This window comes from Protomyctophum bolini (genome assembly GCF_963924005.1).
Source record: "Protomyctophum bolini genome assembly, chromosome: 13".
NCBI classification, from domain to species: domain Eukaryota; kingdom Metazoa; phylum Chordata; class Actinopteri; order Myctophiformes; family Myctophidae; genus Protomyctophum; species Protomyctophum bolini.
Window position 1 is genome coordinate 14,243,960 of NC_137874.1, and position 23,525 is coordinate 14,267,484.

The 23,525-nt window shown below is 44.5% G+C and overlaps 1 protein-coding gene across 1 annotated transcript; it reads right to left on the reverse strand.

Annotated features, from left to right (window-relative positions):
* Positions 1-513: 513 nt before the first annotated feature.
* On the reverse strand, positions 514-21,941 carry LOC308327273 (cationic amino acid transporter 3-like). The gene is made up of 13 exons (XM_080780564.1): positions 21,819-21,941; positions 13,721-14,015; positions 12,382-12,761; positions 11,845-12,006; positions 10,815-10,995; positions 10,584-10,699; positions 9,113-9,335; positions 8,145-8,284; positions 7,236-7,338; positions 6,813-7,045; positions 6,069-6,235; positions 4,670-4,778; positions 514-3,966 (listed from the first exon to the last, which is right to left on the reverse strand). The coding sequence occupies exons 3-13, from the start codon at positions 12,746-12,748 to the stop codon at positions 3,815-3,817; spliced, it is 1,953 nt and encodes a 650-aa protein (XP_080636690.1). The 5' UTR covers positions 12,749-12,761; positions 13,721-14,015; positions 21,819-21,941; the 3' UTR covers positions 514-3,814.
* Between the last annotated feature and the right edge of the window lie 1,584 nt (positions 21,942-23,525).

The window sequence follows — 23,525 nt, forward strand, 5'->3', positions numbered from 1 at the left end:
TGGGCTGCCTCTGTGGGAGCCAGGTGGGATAACTTTATGGGACCCACATGGAATGTCAGCGGGCACCAGATGGTTCTCACCTGGGTTTCCCGTGTGGGCTTTATTTAAGTGGGTTCTTCCTGGGTCCTAGGTGGCCCCTCCTTGGCAATGTTATATCCTAACTGGGCTAGCCCGTGTGGGCTTTAAGTGGGTTCTACCTGGGTCCTAGGTGGGCCCCACCGTGGCAATTTTATGTGGGACCCTAGTGGGTCCTAACTGGGCTTGCCCATGTGGGCTTTCAGTGGGTTCTACCTGAGCCTGAGGTGGGACCCACCTTTTTCCCATATGGGACAGATGTGGGATCCAAGTGGGCTTGCCTGTGGGATCCACATGGGCTGTGTGCCGGTCCCTCTACTGTACTGTCAGGGAGGGAGTCATGATAGAATACTTAAAACTACTTGCATTACAGTATTGGTTCATACTGAGAAAGTCAAAGCGGAAGGTCTAGTACACCACACACACGCAGGCATCCAATTTGTAATAAGCATGAATCATTTAATTAAAAAAGGACATTGAAAATACAGCTCATTTTACACGACAGCCATATTTACAGGATATAAAACTCATAAGAGACAAAAATATATTGTTTGCGTTAATGAGACAGCGTAGTGAGAGAGTTGCAAGATGAGTCGACTTGTTTAAAAAGGCACAAGGGGCGGGATGTTGGTCACATCTCTCATTCCCTTCCAAATACTCGTTATAGATTAATACAGTCTGTATAAACAATGGAACATGTACAGTACAGTATAACCTGGCAGAACTCCCATAGGTTATACCTGTGTTGGACTAACCCATGCCCATGAAAACAGTATTAGTAATGATTTTAAACATGTCTTAACCCATATCCTCTGTTTCACCAGCCCCAGAGATGCTGTGTTCTTTTTTATTTTTGTCTTTTGAGATGTTGTGTGATTGACATCCGTTACAAATACTGGCTGGATCATTCTAAACCTACCCGGCCAGTACCTCCCATCTCCACATTCAAGTTGCTAGCCTACAGTTTCACTCTGAACAATAGGCAAAAGTATACGGTAGCAACTGCAAAAAGACTGTGTAATCTACAAGCAAGGGAAAAGATTCCCCTGAAAAGATTAGAGATTTGTGTTAGAGCATTGAAAGGCAAAAAAAGAGAGAAAAATGACAAAAAGAAGAAACTCCCTTCAGTGATACTTTGAATTCATCTGTATAATTTAAATAATTATACCATGATAGTTATACAGAAATAATGTACAAACTACAGTAAAGTACTGTACTAGTATCACCCCTCTCTTCCCTATAAAACAAAAGAGAACAAAAACAAAAAGGAAAGTGGAAAAAATTTACATAATTTAAAGACCATCTTTAAGCGGTCATTGCATGTTATGGAAAACTGTCGTTTTCCAAAACACATTGATTTGTTTGAGCAGGGATCAATATAACCCGACAGGGTCAAACAATTGGTGATAAAAAAAGATTTGAAATAAGAAAACAATATACATATACTGTAGATATATAGGAACAAAATCATTTAGCTACTTAAAAACTGTACATGTAACACTTAAAAACACAAAGAAAGTACATCTAAAAGAGTGTTAATAGAGAATTATACGAAAAGGCAGAAAGATGTTTTTCTACTTCAAAAAACACCTAAATATAATAGGTTCTAATGAACAGAATAATTGAGTCAATGAAATGATGAAACAAAACGTGACGACAACTCAACAACAGACCAAGTTTCAATGGAAACTAAACATAAACCGTACCTTTGAGAAAAAACCCAGAGAGTTTTTCCACAAGGAACAAAATAAAATATATGTATATAAAGTTTAAAGATATATACTAGTGGTGATGAAGTGACAGACGGGCCTGTGTAAAGAAAGCGACTCCAGAGATCCCAGGCCAAAGACACGTGTGGAGAATCGGAACCTGATAGTTGCCAGTTAGAAATAACTGACCCCCACTGAAACCGTACTCCGTTTCTTACAGCTTCCTGACCATAACTCAGTACAACATTCTCTAAAAGATGAACAGGCAGACGTGGAGAGAGAATTTAACTTTAGCCGATTTGTATGGAACCCGAGACGTTCTCGTGAGCCGTCAAGAGGGTTACAGGTGACACGGTCGGACATTTAAAAAAAAGAAACTACGCCTCCATCAGGCGGCTTCGGTGAGTCTGCACAGAGATCGTGGCGCGTCCTTCCATGCCGGGTAAAAAGCTTTCGCAGCAGACAGACTCAAGTATGTACAGATAAGTCAAACTCGTAGCCATGCTTGCTGACCACATTGGATGCTTTTGTAACATCCATAACTGACCTCAATGAATATTGGTTGGATAAAACCTGCATCCAAACCAGAGCTCGGTCAAATAGTATTGGCCAACAAAAAGATTGTTTCAAACGACTTGAAGTGCCAGATGATGACTCAGGGTAATTACCCTGACCTTCATGATTCACTCATTACATTATATAAAGTATACTGTACACTAGTCTGGTACTCCATGAAGGTTCAGTAAAGTATACTGTACACTAGGTCTGGTACTCCATGAAGTTTCAAACAAATGCTGGCACTTGGAAATATTATTTCACTCAGCTGTAACCCCACCTGTCCACAAGAACAACATAGATATCATTGATGTAACTGACACACGGTAGTCATTTAGTCGATTAGACGGTAGATGCTACTACAGTATCCATTTCTTTTCTGCAGCTCAGCTGTAAATATACTGCATGATATGAGGTTGTGTTGCGGGTGTTGGGCATTAAGGAAAAACACACCGTCCTACAAAGCTTCTACTTCAGGCTTGGACATACGCTACACAGTACACACACACACACACACACACACACACATCAATACGCTCCTACCATGTGCTGTTGACCTAAGTGCACTGGGGCTCTGACCAGCGATTGTAAACCTCACAGCCACGATGCTACCCTGTATACACATACAGCAGACAGACAGACAGACAGACAGACAGGTACACTGTGACCTAGCCCCATATGGAACCTCTCCCTCTGCTATGTAGCTCCGAGCTCCACCAATGTAAACGCTTGTTTCAACCGTCAGTTACATTTTCATGCCAGAAGATAAAAGGTCTGAGAGCAGGTTCCATATGGAGCTAACTGTGACCCAGGATCAATGAGCTGGCCCAGGTGACATGGTAACACATTTCATGAGTATATCCATGTTCAACGTTTGTTCGGCGCCGGCAGCGCCACACGTTGGACATTTGGATAAGTCGAAAGGCTAGCTGGTTGATGCAGTCTACCGGGCTCAAGTCAACAGGTTTAGTAAACACTAGTCTACTGCTAGTGGCCACGAAAGTTGCGCACGCAAACACATTTGCGCACGCACACGCTGAGCCACGTTGCGGTAACTACTTAATCAGGAGGCGAAGACGATACATTTTTTTGTTAATGCCGGTGGGGAAATTCTTCACAAGTATCACAGTACTTGTTGTTAGTCACTTCTGGGCAAAAAGGGTTCATTACAGGCAGTTTATCTATCTCCAGACTCTAAAAGGCCTGGTTTATACTTGGTGCACGACACCCGCACGCAACCAAGTATAACTCAGGGGGAGAGGATGGGTTTAAGGCTCAACACAGACAGAGACCCACGATGAGGCTCATTGGTTTCTAATCAACCAAATTTACCGCAATGAGTTTGTGTGTTGACGTCAGCCAGCCTCCAGGTCAGAGGTAAGATGTGTGGTGTGGTCTTTTTTTTCCTTCTCTTCTCCCTTTTCAACTTTAAGCGGTTAAGGGGCATTGGGTCCGGCAGTTAGTTGGGTGGTCCATCAGGGGCTGGTGTCGCCTTCCATGTCGCTGTCGTTGGGGGCTCCCCGGTAGATGGGGCTCTTGCTCTGCAGAGCGGGCTCGTACTTGCGCCCGGGCGAGCTGGCCGACTCGCTGCTGTTCTTGATACCGTAGCAGAAGTAGATAGCAAAGCCTGGAGGGAGAAAGACGCGAGGAGGAGACCAAACAAACGAGGAGTTCCATTAAAAAATGCCCTTCTTGTTGTCCGCAGCTAGAGAACATAGTCTATTGTCATCCCGTATGAAACCAACAGTCACTGTGAAACAGCTTCAAATGAGGATTCACTGGCTAGAAAAAAGAAGGTAGTATTTGTATGTACTTTATATGTATGCACTTTATATACTTATAAATTACTTAGTGATTGTACCTACTGTATATACACTGTAACTTGCATGCAGTACTGTTAATGTACATACTGTGTACATGCATTAAATTCCCTATTATCCCTGTTATTCTAGTATATAAATATGTTTTTTTTGTCAAATTGTGCATATTAATATGTGTGTGGGTGTCATGTAAGGGGCTGTCAAATGAAATCTATAATGGGCTCTATGCACACATGCACTTCGTTCACAGGTGTAACCGATGATACTAATTCCATTCTGGTCAACTGGGAGTCAGGGTGCTGATTTTGTTGTCTCACTGGAAACACTCTGCTAGCTACACCAGAAATTAAAAAGTTTGAGAACCACCGTGTACACTAAATGGAACAGAGCCTTAATTAGTATCATCGGTAAGGAAGTGGAGAAGGGGTCCGGAAGTATTAAGAGTCATTATGTGAGCTGTGAGCATAGAGCCCATTTGCTCCCTGTCGGAGGTTAGTTACGAGGACATACCGATGGCCATCCACACGGAGAAGCGGCACCACGTGCCCATGTCCAGCTGCATCATGAGGTAGATGTTGACGAACACGCTGAACAGAGGCAGCCAGGGCAGCAGCGGCACCTGCACAGAGGAGAATTGTTGATTTTTAATTACATTTAGTTTGAGTCATATTTTAGTCACAGATAGAGGAAACATATTGTCTCTGTCGGGCAAAAACCTTAAATCTTCATATTTTCACCTTTTCCCCCCATAAATTAAAGCCCTACTTCAATGTCATCACATTGTCAATCACACAAATAGCAACTCTGCAATGCGATGCGTTTTGAGTTTGCAGATCTGCTCTTGCTTCCATTTTGGATTTGAACTCTGAAAAGTAATAGTTTCAGACAGATGAGGTGTGCTCGTGATCTTTAACCTCAATTTCAACCTCCGATTTCAGCCATGACCAACTCCAGCTGCCCTTTTCCCCCGGCAATCATCTGAGTCATTTACTTTCATTCTGAAAGTAAACCATAGGACCCACTTTTGTTTGTTGACAACTCCCAAAAACACATCAATCTTTCATTTTGAGCAGGCACAGGAAGGGCATCGCTGATGTCATGATGTCACACTGTAGTCCAGGAATGACTTCATACTGCTTTATGCATACGCCATACACTCACTTTTTATATAGGCTCACATCGCTGTGCGAACCATGTACGTAATGTAGGTGATCAGAGAATTCCGTTGAAAGGTGACAAGTTTGCATTGCTCAATGTGTGACGAGTCATGACGAGTGCTTTGGATGAAAATGAGAGCCGATCCCCCCCAAAGGTACCCTTCTCTTATCCACTTTAATCCTTTATACTTCATTGACCGGGGTTTGCCAGGAGCCTACACTTGGTCCCCAAATCCCCATCTTTCTGGGTGCAGGCTTTAGTTCCGACATACTATTGATCCGAAACCTCAATCCTAACCTAACCCTAACCGCAAGCACGGGAGCAGCGCATGTCGGACCATCGCTTTTTCGCATCGCATGTCCCCCCGCTTCGGATCTTCGATGTGTCGGAAAAGCGTGCGCACCCCATCTTTCTTCGCTCTAGTCAACACCAAATCTTTTGGCAAAAAATAGCCAATCTATAAGCTCAAAACTGGAGATGGTATCCTGTAGATCTCCAGCTACTATTACAAGCCTATAATAGGGACGCTCAGGTTCAACCCATTCTGTACGGGAACCCCTTTTGGTGTTTTACTAAGCAATAAGCATTATGTTATACTTTAGTTAATGAAAAATTGCAGATCTACAAGCTCACATAACAAGCCACTGAGTGGTGCGCTACAAGCTTGTAGGTCTGCTATTTTTGAAAAATCATGAAAAAGGGAAAAAGATTTCGAGGTCAGGCCTAAATGCGTTAAAAAAAAAGGACATACCTTGAAGGTGAGAGCCTCCTTGCTCTGAGGCTGCCTCCAGATGACGACCACACAGACGGCACACATCAGAGCCAGGATCACACACGCGGTCAACACGGCCGGGTCGGCCGCCAGCAGCTCCGGGAGTTTCTGGGCCAGCACCACGCACAGGATGGTGATCAGCACCGCTGCAGTGGACAAGAGACATCAGTAGATCAGTTACCTTCATAGAGCAATGTCGCTCGCAGCCGCGCAAACATACCAGCGTATGTCTACGTCACGATGAAGTGATTCATTCAGAGTCCAGAGCAGAGTCCAGTGCTGATGTCGTCTGTGTTGATTTTCGGTAAATAAAAACTTAGATGACTCAAACTACATATATTGACAATTTCGTCAACAAATAACTAGACTAAAATGTCAGGGAGGGACTAGTGGTGAAGAGATCCAGTAGAACTTGGTTGCGTGCAGGTGTTGTGCTCTGAAAATAGCAGATCTAAAAGCTCACAAAATGCCAAAAAACTAAAATAAATTGCTGTCGAAATAAACACTGGGAGAGACCTCTTCTCTGGTAGAGAACGCATGAATCTACTGTTAGACGGATGTTATGTTCTTTAGCTTGCTTATGATCCTTGATGACAATTTTCTATGTATTTGATGAATTGCCATGTGTTGTTCTTGCTTACTGTAAGTCACTCTGCATTAAGACTTAAGTCTGCTAAATGCCTACATTGTAAATGGCTAGGGCTGTGTTGTTGCTGTACTTACAGATAAAGGCCGTGGTGACGTAGACGATGTTGCCGGAGGTCTTTGTGGGCGTGTCCCCGCTGGGGCAGAACAGCAGCTTGACGGTGAAGCTCTCGTGGAGCGGCCGGTCCTCCGGCTCCACGCCGTACTCGTCACCGCTGTCCCCTCCGCTGCTCACCGCCACCTTCTCCCCTCCCACCAGCTCCACCAGCTTCTCCGTCTGGCTGGATGAATTGATGCTGCCTGGCTGGTACCTGCATGGGGGGGGATGGAAATGTTGTCAGTCAGGAATGAACGCACTACCGTGCATGTGTCGGTTCAACCAAATGGAACAATCCAAATTGAACCGAACATCTCGCTTGTCTACTGTATGTTGGAACGGATTTTTTTCTTTTCTTTAAGAAAGCTTAATGTTTGTGTTTTGTATAGACATAGACAGCCTACCTGAGGATGAGCACACAGATAGCCACCAGGGAGTAGGCCAACAGAGTCCCAATGGACATGAGGTCCACAAGAGCAGCCAGGTCAAACAGGAAGGCCATCAGGGCTGGAAAGGGGAAACCACAAGCTTAGCACACAATAACTTTTTTCTTCTTCTTTCTTAGTAAACGGTGCATTTATACTATAGTAATAAATTAGCACATTATCCTATGTTCCGCAAGCAGCGCCATAAGCTAGGGAAAGCACACCCTCTCGTGAAATATTGCGTTTATACAACAGTTACCCTTAAACAAAAAACATGTCAACTCAATGTCATTGTCAGATTTAACCAATACAACCGCAAATGTCCCATGCAAACTGCTAGCCTAGCCATGTTATGGCTAGTTATGCTCTGCGAGACTCAGCATAGCTGATTGTTATGTTTTGATTAGGTGTTCCATCATGCTCGTTTAAGCACGGGTCGGGTAGATGGCTATTTCAACCAATCAGTTTGCTTCCTCAAAACTACCTGTTGTATAATGCTGAATGAAACTTCCTGCTGAACAAGGCCGGCAATATCCCAAAGTAAACCTTTTTAAATGCTAGGAGAGGAGAGTGGGGTGTTATTGATCAAACAGACGTTGCCTGTCAGCCAGCCAGCCAGATAATTAGCCGAGTAGTAATCTGTGTTCAGACCATGACGAACGAGAAAAACAAAAAGAGAGCCGACATGAAGACAAATTATGGACTGACAGGCGGTGTTAGAAATGAGAGCTGGCCTTCAAGACAGCCAAAGGAAGAAAAACAAGCATGACAGCTGTGATAAGCAATGACCCGACCAGCTCTCAGTTTGAAAGGTTTGGGCAACTGAAAAACCCACAGTCACACACAAAAATAAATAAATCATAAAAAAGGCAATCAAAGTCAACGTACCAGCCACAATACCAGAGGCAATAGTAGCGATAAGAGGTGTCTTGGTGCGCTCGTTCATCTTGGACAGAACCCGGAACAGCAGCCCGTCCTCTGCCATGGCGTAGATCACCCTGGGCATGGGAAACATGGAGCCCAGCAGGCTGGAGAACGGCAGATACGTCAATTATAATAATTCATAATAATAATAATACATGTTACACACTTCACACAACTATCCCTTATCAGAAGTTAGGGCATTGCACAGGGCAGTGGGTACTCTGACAACAGGTAGAACGTGTATTCTGACAGGTACAACTAGACTTGTAGGTATTGCATAGACGGGTGGGGCATGCATTCCTGACTTCACCTGTGTCAGGAATGCATGCCTCTTGTACGAGAAACAGAACACAAAACACAGACTAATCAAGTAATAAAAGCAAGTCTATAACAGTGTGTTAGCATTCTCAACAAGTTTGGTTTTATCAGCAAAAGAAACCAACTGGACTAATTTGCAGACTGAGTTCCATACATACATACAAGTGGATAGCCTCATAATTATAATTACTATAGTTTTGCATTCCTCAACTAATTATTTCCGTTTGTAAACCTGAAACTTCCCAGATTGCCCTTCTAGTTTCATTCACTCTGTAAGGAATGTGGTTAATCTTGTCCGACTTCCTATGACAGCAAGCAATGGGTTAAAAACATAACTTGCCAAATGCCAACTACAAATGATTGTAGCTGTGCTTCTGAAACCCACTCCAAGTCATGAAGACCGGAAACCAATAGCAGTGAATCTACCAACAAGACGGGTCATGCCATATAATGGTATAACATTGTCTTTAGGGCTGCAACTATGGATCATCTTCATTTTGTTTTCATACCAACAAAAAATCTACTCGGTCGAGTATTTTATTTAAATCAGTGATGTTTTTTGAATTGCTTAAATCGACCCGTTGGATTAACCATTGCACCCCTGATGGTCTTACCTGGTAGAGAGGGCGCAGAGGGAGCCCACGGCCACTATGTATCTAGCCGGACCCCAGCCCACGTAGCTGAAGGCCTCTGGCAGCGGGCTCTGGGTGTTCAGCTGGTAGTACGGCATCATGAGGGTGAGGGCCGCCGACACGCCAAAGTAGGCAAAGAAGCAGATGAGCAGGGACGCCACGATGCCTATGGGGATGTCACGCATGGGGTTCTTGGCCTCTTCGCCTGAGGAGAGGAGGAAACCGGGTCAATGTGAATGTAGAGGAGCTAAGGTCCCTGACACATGAGGCCAGAATTCTACAAATGTCTTCTATAAAACAGTTATCTAGAAACTTTCAGTGGTTCTCAAACTTTATATGTATTTGGAGTTTTCAGTGGTTCTCAAACTGTATTTGGCCGTGGACACCCTTCTCAAAATATTTTGGACCCCCAGAAGCAAAGATTTGAGTTCATAGTGTGACGCACTATGAGCTTTTATATCTAAATTAATAATCTGAACATTCTGCAAAATAGCAGATCTAGTAGTTCCACATGGACCCCTTGGGGAGATGCAAGTTGTTAACATTATACATTTAATGTATATACTATAGTGTAATATTGTGATAGCTGTGGCACCAAACAGATGTTCAGCACATGCTGCCTAAAACAACCTCCGGTTGGGGCCGTTGAGAAGGCTGCATTGCATGCATACCTCTACTCATCCAGAATGGTACACTCAACACGTTTCTCATTCTTGTGGTCTTGTGGATACAAGCAATGACTCCTCAAGACGTGTTGTCAAACCAAAAGTGACTTAGACCTTTCATTTTCACCAAGTGCTTCTGGAGGCTTGTGAACTTGTCTTTTCTATTTTCGCAGGATGTGTCGATTGGCACAAGCCTCTTGTTGCCTTTACAGTATGACCTGTGCAAATTACGACGTAAGCTGAGCCTGGAATAATACAAAAGCGCAACGCAGTGACGCCAGTGGCATCACACGTGATAAGTGGTGTGTCTCTCTTGGCAAAGCGGATGGCATGTAGCACTATCCCGGTGATCCCCTCTAATGGATCACTCATCCAACCGGCAAGTCATTTCAGATCGTTTTGGTTTCTTCCGCATCTCTAAAATCACCTTATGTAATTGCAAACAAAAGCAGAAAGAGCAGCTTTGTTGTCACTTCTTATGAAGTACCTCCTGTAACCTGGCACCTTTGAATGCCCTGCCTTTCTGCAACGTGCACAATACAAAAGAGCAACACAATGATGTTGGTGTCATCACACTTGATGTGTGTCTCTTGGCGAGGTGGATGGCATGCAAGCACCTCGTGTTAATGACTTTAATAATCAGTTGTCGCCGAAATCTTTGATTCAATAGCATGCAAAAACATCCACTCCAAATGTGGTGACATTATGCTCATTAATTACAGAGATGTGAACCTGAAAGCGAAAACGAAAGCCTTTTGGGGATTTGTTCCTCTACTAAAGCCACTCACTTGTTGTGGCAATGCAGTCGAAGCCCACAAAGGCGTAGAAGCAGGTGGCAGCGCCAGACAGAATGCCTTTCAGTCCGAATGGAGCGAATCCGCCTTCACCAAAGTTGTCTTTGACCCTGGGGGGGGGAGCGAGATTCAGAGTGTTACCATACGAGTTTGTGTGTCAATATTGATAACGGAACAGGAATGTTAAAAGCTGTACAAGTGGACAGGTATCAGCCAGGTACTGACGTCATGACAGTGTTGTTGGTGGAGTTGATGAAGGTAGAAAAGTCCTCATCTGTGAGGTTCCAGTTGGCCGCGTCCCCCTTGACGAAGCCAGAGATGATGACAAAGCCCAGAACCACCAGGTTGATGCCCGTGAACACTTTGTTGACCAGCGCAGACTCACTCACACCAAACGCCAGCAGGCCTGGGAGGAGAAGAACAACGAGAGAGCCATATTTCATGATGCTCGTTCTTACATAAATACACATAAACCAACACCCAGTCATCTTTTACTTAATATCACATGGTACAAAAGTATTGGCATCATAATGTACTTAAAGTACCCGCCCATTATGTAGAATGTCCCATTTCACCCGTTTTCATAAGAATAGCAGATGTATAAGCTCACAACACGTCAGTATCTTCTAGACTAGAGCATAGCTAAATATGTTTACCAACCAGCCTAAAACATTACTTTTCCTTTATCTGCAAAATGGCAAACTAGAAATGTTAACATCACTAAACTGATTCAGTCAGATACAGTAGGTAATGAGTAGATTCATACCAATAATAGCTTGAGAACATGTATTTATAAAATGTATAAATACAAGTGTGAATATTCTATTTGATCTTGCTGTCCAGGCTCTGACTGCTATACATTACTCCCTGCTCAGCACATTAGCATGAGCAGACCATTTATGAGCAGGAAGATGTATAGAAAGCCCCTCAGGGGGGAACAGAGTCTACTGGTGGTGCTGGGGCGGTGGTGGTGAAAGCAAACAAAGCACATACATCAGTGACAGCCTGACAGACAGCACGAGGAAGTGCAATGTATCAAGTGAGCTGAAGTAGACCACCAGCTGCTTGACATGTCGTATACACTGCATCGCCCACATAGCGCTGCACATGCGTGTACAAACCTCTCGAGTATGTGCCTGAACCAGCTCGCAGGCTACGCATCATTTACATTTCTTTGATTAAAATCCTATTACATTATTTTTCTGTCCATTGATTTGTGGGTGAAAAAAGGTAGTTTCTAGCCATGCCAACTCACCAGTGAGCAGCAGCACCAGTAAGAGGGCGAAGAGGTCAGGATACTCTGCGAGGACGTTCCCAGGAACCTTCATCTCCATGGCGGCTCGGAAGAAGCCGGAGATCTTTTGCTCCACCAGGTTGTCGAAGGTGGAGCTCCATGCTCTCGCCACGCTGGCCGTGCCTTAAGTGGGGGAGAGACAAATACATGTTTAAAACAAGGTGCACACAAAGGGGGGAAAACTATAGCCTCGTGTAGCGATACTAATATCATTGCGTATTAGTCTTGTCCATCTCAGTGCTATAACCAACCAGTACTGGGCACTGGTTGGTTATAGCCTGGTTCCAGACAAAACTGGTTGACTCGTCCCCATTTCATCCGTGAAGTCCTCCCACAACTGAGACGTAATCTGCCTGGGTCAATATGAAGTGCAAAGGCAGATGAAGGCTGGCTATGCGAGGCTAGGAAAACTAAGCATGCTTTATGCTTCTAAAAGGATTCAGAGGTCGCGTGCGTGCTCACTCCGCTACCAAGTAACGCTCAATCCATCCAACTCACCAATCACATACGACAGGATCAGATTCCAGCCCGTGATGAACGCCCAGATCTCTCCGACCGTCACGTAGCTGTAGAGGTACGCCGAGCCCGTCTTGGGCACGCGGGCGCCGAACTCGGCGTAGCACAGCCCCGCCAGCATGGAGGACAGTGCGGCGATGAGGAAGCAGAGGACGATGGCGGGCCCCGCCTTCTCGCGCGCCACCTCTCCGGCCAGCACGTAGACGCCGGCGCCCAGCGTGGAGCCCACGCCCAGGGCGATGAGGTCCAGGGTGGTGAGGCAGCGGGCGAACCGCGTCTCCTCGCAGGAGCAGTCGAGCGCCCGCCGACGCAGCAGCACCTTGCCCAGGGTGGCCAGTTTGGCAGCCATGTTACCTAGAGGGCTGTCATGAGCACAACATTTAAGATGACAAACTATTTTCGATTAACGACTTAATTGTGTTTTTATTTCTCTTGCATTGACCATTGGAACATTTGCCTCGTAATAAAACAATGCACAGGGTAGATAACTGAAATATACAAAGACATTACTGACATATCACGCCTCCATATATGGTAGTGACACGTAACGCCACATCACACCTCATGACACACTCTATATATGGTTGTCTGACCTCACTGACATCAGATTAATAGTTTAACTCGTGCTTCTCAACTGTGCCGTATTAAGAGCTCTGTTGATTCAGGCCTGAAAATGTCAATTAAAAAAAACGGAAAAAAGAAACAAAGTCCATATATGGGCATTCCCAGACGATGCCCTAATACAATCCCTGTTATGCCCATACTGTATATGGAGATCCCTGGTGTCATCAATATTAAGCCCATATATGGCCATATTGTGACTCATGTGTCTCATGATAACCAGTGTGGTTGCAGCGACGCAAGTCACACTTGCAAATGAAGTTTTGAACCAAGTTGGTACAACACATGGATCTCCATATGATCTCCATATGTGGAGCTGACTATCATCACCTGGATCTCCATAAATGAAGATCACGACACTGACCGTATCAAACCCTGGATAGCTATACATGGTTTGAAATACTAGATCTGCATATATGGAGCCGGCCAGCAACTCTACATCTGACCTCACTGACACCAGATTAACTCCTGCTTCCGAACTGTGCCGTATTAAGAAGCTCTCTAAAGGGCGAGTAAAGTCACTTCTCACCCTCAGGGCGTCTTACTGGTTATTTTATACATAAAAAAATGGTAAAATAAATAGCGGCAATAAATGTCTGACATTTTTTCAACCTGCAAACGTGACGATTATGACAAAACTATTGTGATTATCTCAAATAATTGTGATTAGACGTTTATGTAATAATTGTGACAGGCCTACCGTTATGTGTGTTGGAGAGAACGTGGGTATTTGGTATCCGGCGTGTCCCTTTTCGTTGAGCGTTTAACCAACGCTGCTCAAAAAACCCCGCCCGAGGTGAAAGGTTTGTATTTCAAATAAAATGTGAGCAGGCAGACGACTGACACTAGTCAATCGTGACTTGCAGTCCTCCAGGGATGTTGTGTGTGTTTTCTTTTTTTGTGCAGCAGCGGGCACTGGAGAGTAGAGACAAGACAGCAGACACAGGGAGCGGCAGGCTCACTCAGACTCACAATAGCTGGCAGAAACAGAGGACCTGGGAGGACGAAACAAAACAGGAGAAGCTACGTTAGTTTGAGAGAACATGGAGCTATCCAGTCGGTTTAACCACATTAACACAATCAGACCCCCACTACTCGAAATCAAGTTAGACGCTTTTGCGCCCTCTAGCCTAGTCTAAAACACACAGCGAGCACTATAATAGCACTGCCATCTTTAATTCCTGGGATTGCCACAGGCTGCATGCTTCTCACATCTGTTTCCAATGAGGGCAGGTTAATACCAGAGAATCCATTCTTGGAATGCATCTATCCTCGAGCAACCTAGCAGCAGGTGCTCGGCTCGCCAGCCAGCCTAGCAGCAGGAAAGGGGGATAAAATGAAGACACATTGCTCACTCACGCACCCCCTGCTTATACAACTTCGTGGAACTCTCCCATCTCTTTGTCAACCCAATAGAGATCCATGTGATCAGAGATGCAGAGGCCTTCTTGGAAACAAAAGAGCTACCTGACAGCGATGCCCCTACTGGGTTTCAAGATCAAACATTAAAATCTATAAGCGGACACGACAAAGCGCCTCTAGAGAAACACGAGGGGCAACACCTAGCATGGTGCTCCGACACACCCGTGCGGTGAGCTGGGCGTTCCGCTGCGTGTGCTCTATTATTTCAGCAAACAGACACCGATAGGGAGAAGCATGGGAAAGTCGTGAGGCGAGAGAGGCCAGTCAAATGAGTCAAGTCAACAAAGACAGAATGGCGATAGCCCGTGTATTGATAAGATGGACAGAAGAACCTGAAAAGGGGTCAGTTATCAAGTGACCGGAAAATGGGGCATATGAAAAGACAACAATCTAGCGAGCTTCGGGCGCCATCAATGAAAGCTGTTCAGTGTACTGGACATGCTGGTTCATATAACCATTTCTGTGCACCAATATCCCGATTATTGGTAATAATCAGGTTACGGCAATAATTTGACAGAAGCTTTTGCATGCTGATGATGCATGCACAGCATTAGTGCAATATGTTGCAGCAATAACACGGGTTCACATTTTACTCTAGCACATGTTACGAAACCTGAAAGTTACCTGAATGTTAGCTGATCCATTTTTTTCTTTGATTGTAAAGCACTTTATTTACACTTTATTTATTTATTTCATAATTCAATGTCATGAATATGTACGCAATTAGCAAGTATTGATCTTTGTATTGCACCCATTATGCTTTAACATGAGCAGTTTATGAAGTTCAATGTGTATTGTAATTTGTGACCACCTCACTGTGACAGGTAGCAGGGTTGTGTTGGGTCCATTATCTTAAACCAACCAGGAATTTATTTAGCAAACCAATTGCATTTTCACAACAAAACTCGCTGAAAGAACACGCTGCTCTGACATCAAGGACAGCAGCCACAAACCGTTACAATCAGCGTTGATATGCTTGGTAACTGTGGGACCATTCAGAACAATAATATTTATTACAATGCACTAAGGTGCGCACGTGCTCACACACACACACACACACACACACACACACACACACACACACACACACACAGTCACACACACACACACACACACACAGACAGACACACAAGTTGGGCCAAGGCCACTCTGAGGGAGGACGGTGAGACGAGGAGACATGTGGTGTTATCGTTAATCTGTGCAGGTGGGTTATACTCCAGGACGGTCACTCGCATACACCTGACGTCAATCTCCAACAAACAACCAACAAGACCGGCCGCAGGGTTATCTACTTATGATAACCCCTTTCTGCTTTGTTTTGCTCACTGTACATCCACGTAACCTAATATGCCACGCACTGCCTCATGAAACATAAAGGTCAATGGTTTACGGACATGCAAAGATGCAATACCTGTTCAACATTACGTGTCATGCTGGCATGCTGATCTTATCAGTAAATACTACACTAGGTTTGTACATTTAACACAATAGTAAAATGTTTGACCGGCTTGTCACGTGGCCCATCACATTGCAGTAGTAACCTAAAATGCAATGGCAGTGGATGTGCTGGGAAATGCATATAATTTAGTCCGCAATGGATCTCAGAGTTGCAAGGACGTGGTTATGATTATGCAGAAATGCGTTGTGGGCGCAGTCAGTGGTGCCGTTCATTCTTCTATATAATATTTCACTTGTTTGCTGCTGTATCAGCCCACAATACACGTTCTTGTGTTGGAGCATGTGATGCAAACTGGCTTTTGACCAGTTGATCCCACTGTTGGTCCCAGAGGGAAATGTCACGTCCGCCTATTGACACCTGAGCCTCAGCATGGCTTTCTGAGGAGCCAGGTTGTCATTTCAGGCCTCTTTGGTCACTCTACAGCACTGGACAGGCCGTACAAGACAATTCAACCATATGCACAAGTCACAGAAAATACAGAATAAATATTAAATAAAATAATATGATTTGGAATGTTTTGCCCAAGTACTCTACATACATTTATATTAAACAAATTAACCAAATGTATCTTATGAACTTACTTCGCTATTTTTGTTGTGCTGCTGCCCATTCTCTTTCTTAACCCACAGAGCACAATGACACAAATTCTCACCAAAGACTCTGTGTAAGTGAATTGTACTATTAATACTGTTAAAACAACATAACCCACGCTATCAAAGGGGCTTCTCCTCATACAACATCAAAAGAAGAATATCCTGCCTTGTACGGTTATGTGTTAGGTAGAAAAACAAACCGCATCAAACAATCAGGAAAAAGTAACGACGGCAACAAAAGAAAGAAAACCAACAACTGCAACAATAAGCGTCGGACGGGGGCCTTTTTGAATAGCGGTGGGAAACTGGTACGGCAACGACATTCCGACGGTGTTTACCACTCCCATTACCAGGAACTGCGATCTGAGGGTGTAAATGTTATATCAATAAACATTCACTACCACACTGCCGTGCCCAGCCAACTCTGATCTGCCCAGGGGGTTGGCCCTGCATTGGATATCCCGACAGTAAATGGGACATGGGTGCTTAAACCAAACCTGGGGAAATGGGGGCACCGATATCAAAATTAATTCCGTAGGGAAAAAACTAGCCAAGCTGTACCTTGGGCGGAAGGTTATAGTTCACATTATGTGAAACCACTTATCCCCATTCAAAGTTGTGATGCACCACTTCTTCCCATGCAACGTATAATTTGGATTGGCTCATACAACGTCAGCCAACCTTGGCCATCAGGCACAGAAAAGACTCACTTTAGTCTTTAGGGTGGTCTCATTATAACGATGCCAGATCCACTGCTAGCGTAACTGAAAGGCCATTCTAGTTCCAACACCTCGGCCTGTTACTAGGCTAATCCTTTCCTTGTGGTCTTCACGAGGGTGCCTGGCTGGCTCTGTGTGTATATGCGTGTGTGAACTAGGGCAGATTTTGCACCAAGTTGCAAAGACGGTGTGGCTGCAGAATGAAGTCTATTCTCTGGCACGGGAATGTACCAAGTGCAAACTCAGCCAGACACCCACCTACAACCCTGCCCAGTGCCCAGGCACACACACATGACAGCAGTGTGGACAGTAGAAGGCAAAATCTACAATTCTTTAGACTCAGACCAATTGTCTCCACTTGACAACTGACAACTCACAAAATTGTATTGACTTAAGTAAGGCAGTGAGTGCATTCAAACACATCTTCTGTGTATTTTAAGCAAGGCAATGATCATGGCATTCAAACACATCTTCTGTGGGACTCCAAGGGAGCAAACAGCCACACCTAGCCAGCTACCTCCCTTCAGGGCTATTACAAAGGTACTATGACCAAAGTGCTTGGCACAATAGACCGATAGACATGCTAATGTCGCTTTTGTAAGATTTGGTTCCAACGGGTACTTGTTACTTGGTGGCGGGCTGCTGTACCAACCTCTAAGAGGATTAGCAGGACTAGCAAACCTGCTAAACTCATTACAGCCACTTGCCCCATCTGTCTTAGCAACATGCAGCTTTGTTTGGGTTCTTTCTGTCAAAAACAACATGGTTTGTACTACTTATCTATGCGAAAGTGGAATAGTTTAATATCTCATGTCTACAGTATCTTGCCATCAACCACCTGATAAGCAACGCCTGCTGTAACAAGACAACTTTAGTCACCACCAATTAGTCCAAGCATTAACACACCAAACAACAGATCCTTATATAAGAGTCTCACCTATTCACTTACATAACCTCACCTTAAAGAGTTAGTCCAGACTGTAGAACAGGTCAGGTTCCCAGTGTCAAAACTATTATAGTGCACTTTTGAAGATTTCAAAATCCATAGAGAATGCAGACAGTTTCCCATGCTTGCCATTTCTGACGGGGTCACCCACAGACAACGTTCTGAATGACGATACTATTGTAGGTCCAGTATCGTGTTAAGTATAGTTAAGTGGGACACATACTAGACTGAATGGGATGGGCCATTGCATAGGCTGAACCCAACACTTTTGTGAACAGTAAATGCAAGGGTCACTGGGATGGGCACAAGGTTAAACATGTACGTACATGGATTTAAATCACTGTCCATTTTGGACTGATCAACAGAAAATTTGAAACAACTCACAAATTATAAAGAATATTGTATATAAATTTGTAATTCATCTAACATATCAAACATTCAATGTTGCTGGCCTCCACAAAAAATATAACAATATATTCCCTCAATCTATCTAAAATTCCACAACTCCCTGTACCTGTATCCGTCTGTGTTTTGGAGATTCTTGCATCATATTGATGATGGCATAGTACTGCAACATCGGCTGCTGTTGCATCATCAAATACGACACCATTTTCATTTTGAATGGCTTGTCTTTCTAATTAAAGGAAAAGCTATTGTTTTGGAACCATTAGCTGATAAAGAGACTTCTAGGAAACCATCAACAAGGCAGTAGAAAACATTTCTATTGAGACAGATGACTGTTCTAACTTTATTTACTGAGGTCAAGGTCATGTACGTCAATACAGTCACTGTGTCCAAGGCTTGTGAAGTTTACTGAGGTGCATTAAAAAATGCACAAAGAATATAATATATAATATAATATAATATAATATATAAATAATAATATATATATAATATATCAATAATTAATTCAAACTTGCGTGCTAAGAAACACTAGTGAATGGGGTGAACGTGAACTCACCTAACCCTGATGTGTGTTCAAAAGTGCAACTTAACAATTTCAGAATGTGTCAAAGAGACAATGGCTGTTTGAAGTTATGGAACGCTGCCCCCCCCCCCCCCCCCACCTTAAAAAAGGACAGACTCTATATCCGTGTGCACGGCACGCACACGCATGGTCGGTGTGTATTTTGTGGGACTGAGCAGAGCGTTGTGCATGCATGCGTGCTGAGTGCGTGTGGACAGACTGACCGCTGTGACTGAACTGGACGACCTTCTAAGTAAACCGACCGGGACGGGCGCCATCACCACCAACAACCTCTTGTCGCAGGGAAATGGAATGCGGCGGGCTACGGGCAGCACACCATGAACTTTCTTTTGTCTGCCATGGCCGGATTGGCCGCCCGATACCATCACTAGACTACATAGTCTCATCATCACATAGTGAGCAGTGAATGTAGCAGCACCCTCTCGACTCCTCTACAGACCAGAACAAGGATACTGTGGCAGCAGAGGGCCAGAGGCCGTATACCAGGTCCAGGAGTGATACCTAAATATCCAGGCTAGTAAATGAACCACGAGCTTGTAGATGTTCTATTTCTGCAACGAAAAGATTTGCCATAGAGGGGGGGGGGGGGGGAGGAGGGGGCCTAGTATCGACCCCTGGGGGACTCCGGACAAATAAGTATATTGAGATAGCGTTTTCAAAAATGCCTTTCACCAAAACACACATTTGTCACCTTTGCCGGATCAGTTTTCTCCTTACTTAACAACAATGATCATCACCCTCCCTGCTATGAGTGTGTTATAAAGCACATAATCGCCCCACATCCATTTCACAGGGTGCCACGCCGTAAGCATTTCTGCTCACTCACTGCCCTGTTCCGAGCACAAGATGCTGTGTGTGCAGTGCGCTGTGCTAGGAGACTGGTGGTGGGGAGGACCGTGCCCCCCCCCCCCCCCCCCATCAGCTCAAATACAGCACTCACAAGAAATAATGTATCACGGTCCTCAAAAATGTTGTACTTTCACCGGCTCATAATGTCCTTTCTGTTGTGGCAGAAATACCCTGAAATGTTGAACCAGCAGCAGCAACTTGGGTGAAAAGTAAATGTCAAAAGTCATCGATGATGTAGTCTTCTGTAAATGCTTCACCATTTATTATCTCACACCACACGTGACCTGTGTGATATACTTTTGACATTTACTTTTTCACCCAGTGCTATACTGGTCGACATGTCAATGTATTTCTGCCACAACAGAAAGGACACATGGTCAATGCATGTCTAAAGTACTATACAGAGATGTGTGATACTAGTACATCATCATATTCGTTCATTAAAACACACAGCAGGCATCACACCGACGACTGGACAAGCAGCTTGTGCAGCCTTTGCACATTGTTGGAGGAAGTCACTCAGTCAGAAGACAGAATGAATGCCATTATAGAGCAACCGGATCAGGGCAGTAACCTGGGACAGCCCGTCGTCTCACGTTTAATGTCACCCAAACAAGGACACGCACATACGACACGGCCGGAGACTCGGGACTGGAGGATCAAGTGACAACACAAGTCATCAACGACCTTTAATACAGGTGGTTCGCTTGGTCATGGTCACTCACATCTCTGTGATCATCATGTTACAGTCTGTCTGCACACACATACATACAGGTACACTTGTCTGAAGATGATGCAACTACACGCACACGCGCGCCCCTTGCCTCCTTATTTTGCTAATAAGGGAGTCACTCGCCGAAAATAACTACAAGCTCACCGCGCGTCGCGACCGAGCGAGCAGGTCGGCTATTTTTCGGCCAGCGACATCGCAGCTTAGAGTGGATAGTCTGTGTGTGTGTGTGGTGGAAATACGTGGCCCCGACTCGGTGTAATCTCGCGTGATTCGGCCGCCAACAACCAACAACACGGTTCTCGCGTGGCTTGGCTGAAACAATATACAGTAGAGTAGTCTATCCATCTAACATGGTAGCATGGGTTGGTTGTTGCTTTGCTACTAGCTGCCGGGTGGGCTACAAGAACCAAAACAATGAATGGACGAGGTCGACCAGACCACACACACAGCATCACCACGGCACGAACTGAACCAAAAATAACTGATCTGGTTCTAACCGGCGCGGGTTTTAAACGGGTCTACGACTCTATTTGGCACAGGCTTTTCCGATGAATTGAATGAATATATACACTTATTGCCTTGGACCCCAATGGAAACAACAAATGAAATAAGCCGTATAACTAAAGATTTCTTGTTGGGTTTGTCATTCCTTTTTAGCATCCTTCCTTTTGTATGAATGATGTGTTTTTTGGGAGGACAAACTGTTAATAAAGTAGCCTTTACATTTACAATCAACATCTCCAGCGAAGAAAGGTATCATCCGCTAAAAAAGAATCGGTCTGATAAGAGTCTTACCAATTCCAATAACAATTATTGATAAAAAATGACTTAAAATACCAACGTGAGAGCCAGATTGTGTATGTTGTAGCCTACACTATAGTACTGTAAAACATAGTGTGTACAGTAGTAATGACAGCACGAGGCGGTATTGCATCAGTCTAGTCTAGCAGAGAGCCGTTATTACAAGGTGAGTCCCCTGGAAGCGGAAGGCATGCAGGAAGCGCGACATCTTATCGTCTTTATTATTAAAAAGGAAAACGGTATTTTTTACACAATGTCATAATGTAATAAAACACGGTTTATAGTCACCTGCTGTTGTGTTTGGAATGGATGAATGGGCAGCAGCAGCATCAAACTGTGTCTCTCTCTCCTGAGTCTCCTCGTCGTTGTGGTGTGGTGAATGTGAAATATCTTCTCCCGCCCGGGTGTGTGTGTGTGTGTGTGTGTACTTCCTAGTTTCCGAGGGGCGGGGTGTGTGTGTGTGTGTGTGTGTGCGCGCGGGTGTGTGTATGCTTGAGGGGCGGGGAATGCGTGACGTCACCGTGTGTGTATAAACAAACCACCGCCGTTCCCACAGGGAGTGGGGAAGGTGGGTGGGGGCGGGGCCTGTCATTCATGAATGGAAATTGTAATGGTTACGATCTTAACCGATGACCACTTTCAGCCTGTCTGTCTGTCTGGCTGGCTTCCCCTATTGTCATTGTCAATGTTGATGTTGGCGAACAAAAAAAGATTCTTGCATTTTTTGAAATGTTTCGAAATTATAGCATATCTAGATCTGCTATTTTCAAATACCGGTAGTCAAACACGGTAGGAGAGAGAGAGAGGGGGGGGGGGGGGAGAGGGAGGGAGGGGGTGTTACCTGCTGCGGGGTTACTGTAGTGACATGACCATATATGGAAGCAGCGTCAACTGTCTCCACTGGGTCTTTTGTCCCTCTCACATTAACATTATGAACGAAAAGGAGGGAAATCGCCAATCGATACTAAGCAGTAAGCACATGGATGGAGAGTAGGCTACTAGCCTACTATCAATGTGCTCAGTAGTTAGTCAGTAGCCTATACATTTTGTAAAAGTACCCATACCACAACGCAGAAATACTCTGTTAGAAATAAAACCAAGATATTCAAAATTTAGTTGAGAAAAGTAGGAAAATATTCACATTGCAATGTGCTGTGATCAGATTATCTATTGTCCAATATCCTATGCATGGGGCCGAAGTGGTTAATGCTGCATGTTTTAGTTCAGTTAGTTATAGTTCCATATATTCTATATAGTAGCAAACCAGCAGAAGTAAAAAATATATATATATATATAAAATAAATACATGACGTATTCCATCATTAGCTGACATTGGGGCATTGTTGGAGCATAGTATTGAAACTGAGGTCACATTCCCACCTAATACTTCGGTAGACTCGATGCGAATGGGCGAAGTTGGGATTCTTCATTCTTGCATATTTAATTTGCTGCGGTTTGCCTTCACACTGTCATCCGCATGGAAACGCAGCAGGGGGGACCTTTATCAATGTGTTCCATTCTTGTGGGCATGGAGACAAGGGGCTGTATTTTGCGTGTCTTAAGTACCAGGTCTTATTCCCTAACTTGAGTAAACGAAAGACCTGGAGGCGTGATCAATGCCATTTGGCTATTGGGCTGTATTTTGTGTGTCATTGTGGACCAAGGGGCCAGCTATGCACTCCAATGTTGAAGCGCTGGGCCCTAGTGGTAAGAGGAAGGACTGCAGGCGGACCCGTGTATTCTTGACGAGGAAACCCCGTGCAACCGAGCGCCCAATGTTAAAGCCCAGCTGCACTTCCGCATTTGGACACCAAAATTTGGTGTCCAAATGCTGCCACTGAGCAACTTCCACTGACATGAATAGCGGAGGGGGCGGAGCTTCGCGCCAGTTCAGTCTCTATCCTTTTAATACTCTATGTTGTGGACTTTGACTTGAAACAGCTGAGCTAATTTCAGCCAATCAGAGCGGCATTCAGCGTAATCTAGTAAGAGAGT

Excerpts from the sequence above, each read along its gene's own strand:
- LOC308327273 (XM_080780564.1), bottom strand. The coding sequence starts at position 12,748 with ATGGCTGCCAAACTGGCCACCCTGGGCAAGGTGCTGCTGCGTCGGCGG. Across the intron at positions 10,996-11,844 it reads ACTGGTGCTGCTGCTCACTG|GCCTGCTGGCGTTTGGTGTG; the intron begins GTGAGTTGGCAT and ends TTCTCCTCCCAG. Across the intron at positions 8,285-9,112 it reads CTCTGCGCCCTCTCTACCAG|CCTGCTGGGCTCCATGTTTC; the intron begins GTAAGACCATCA and ends GCCGTTCTCCAG.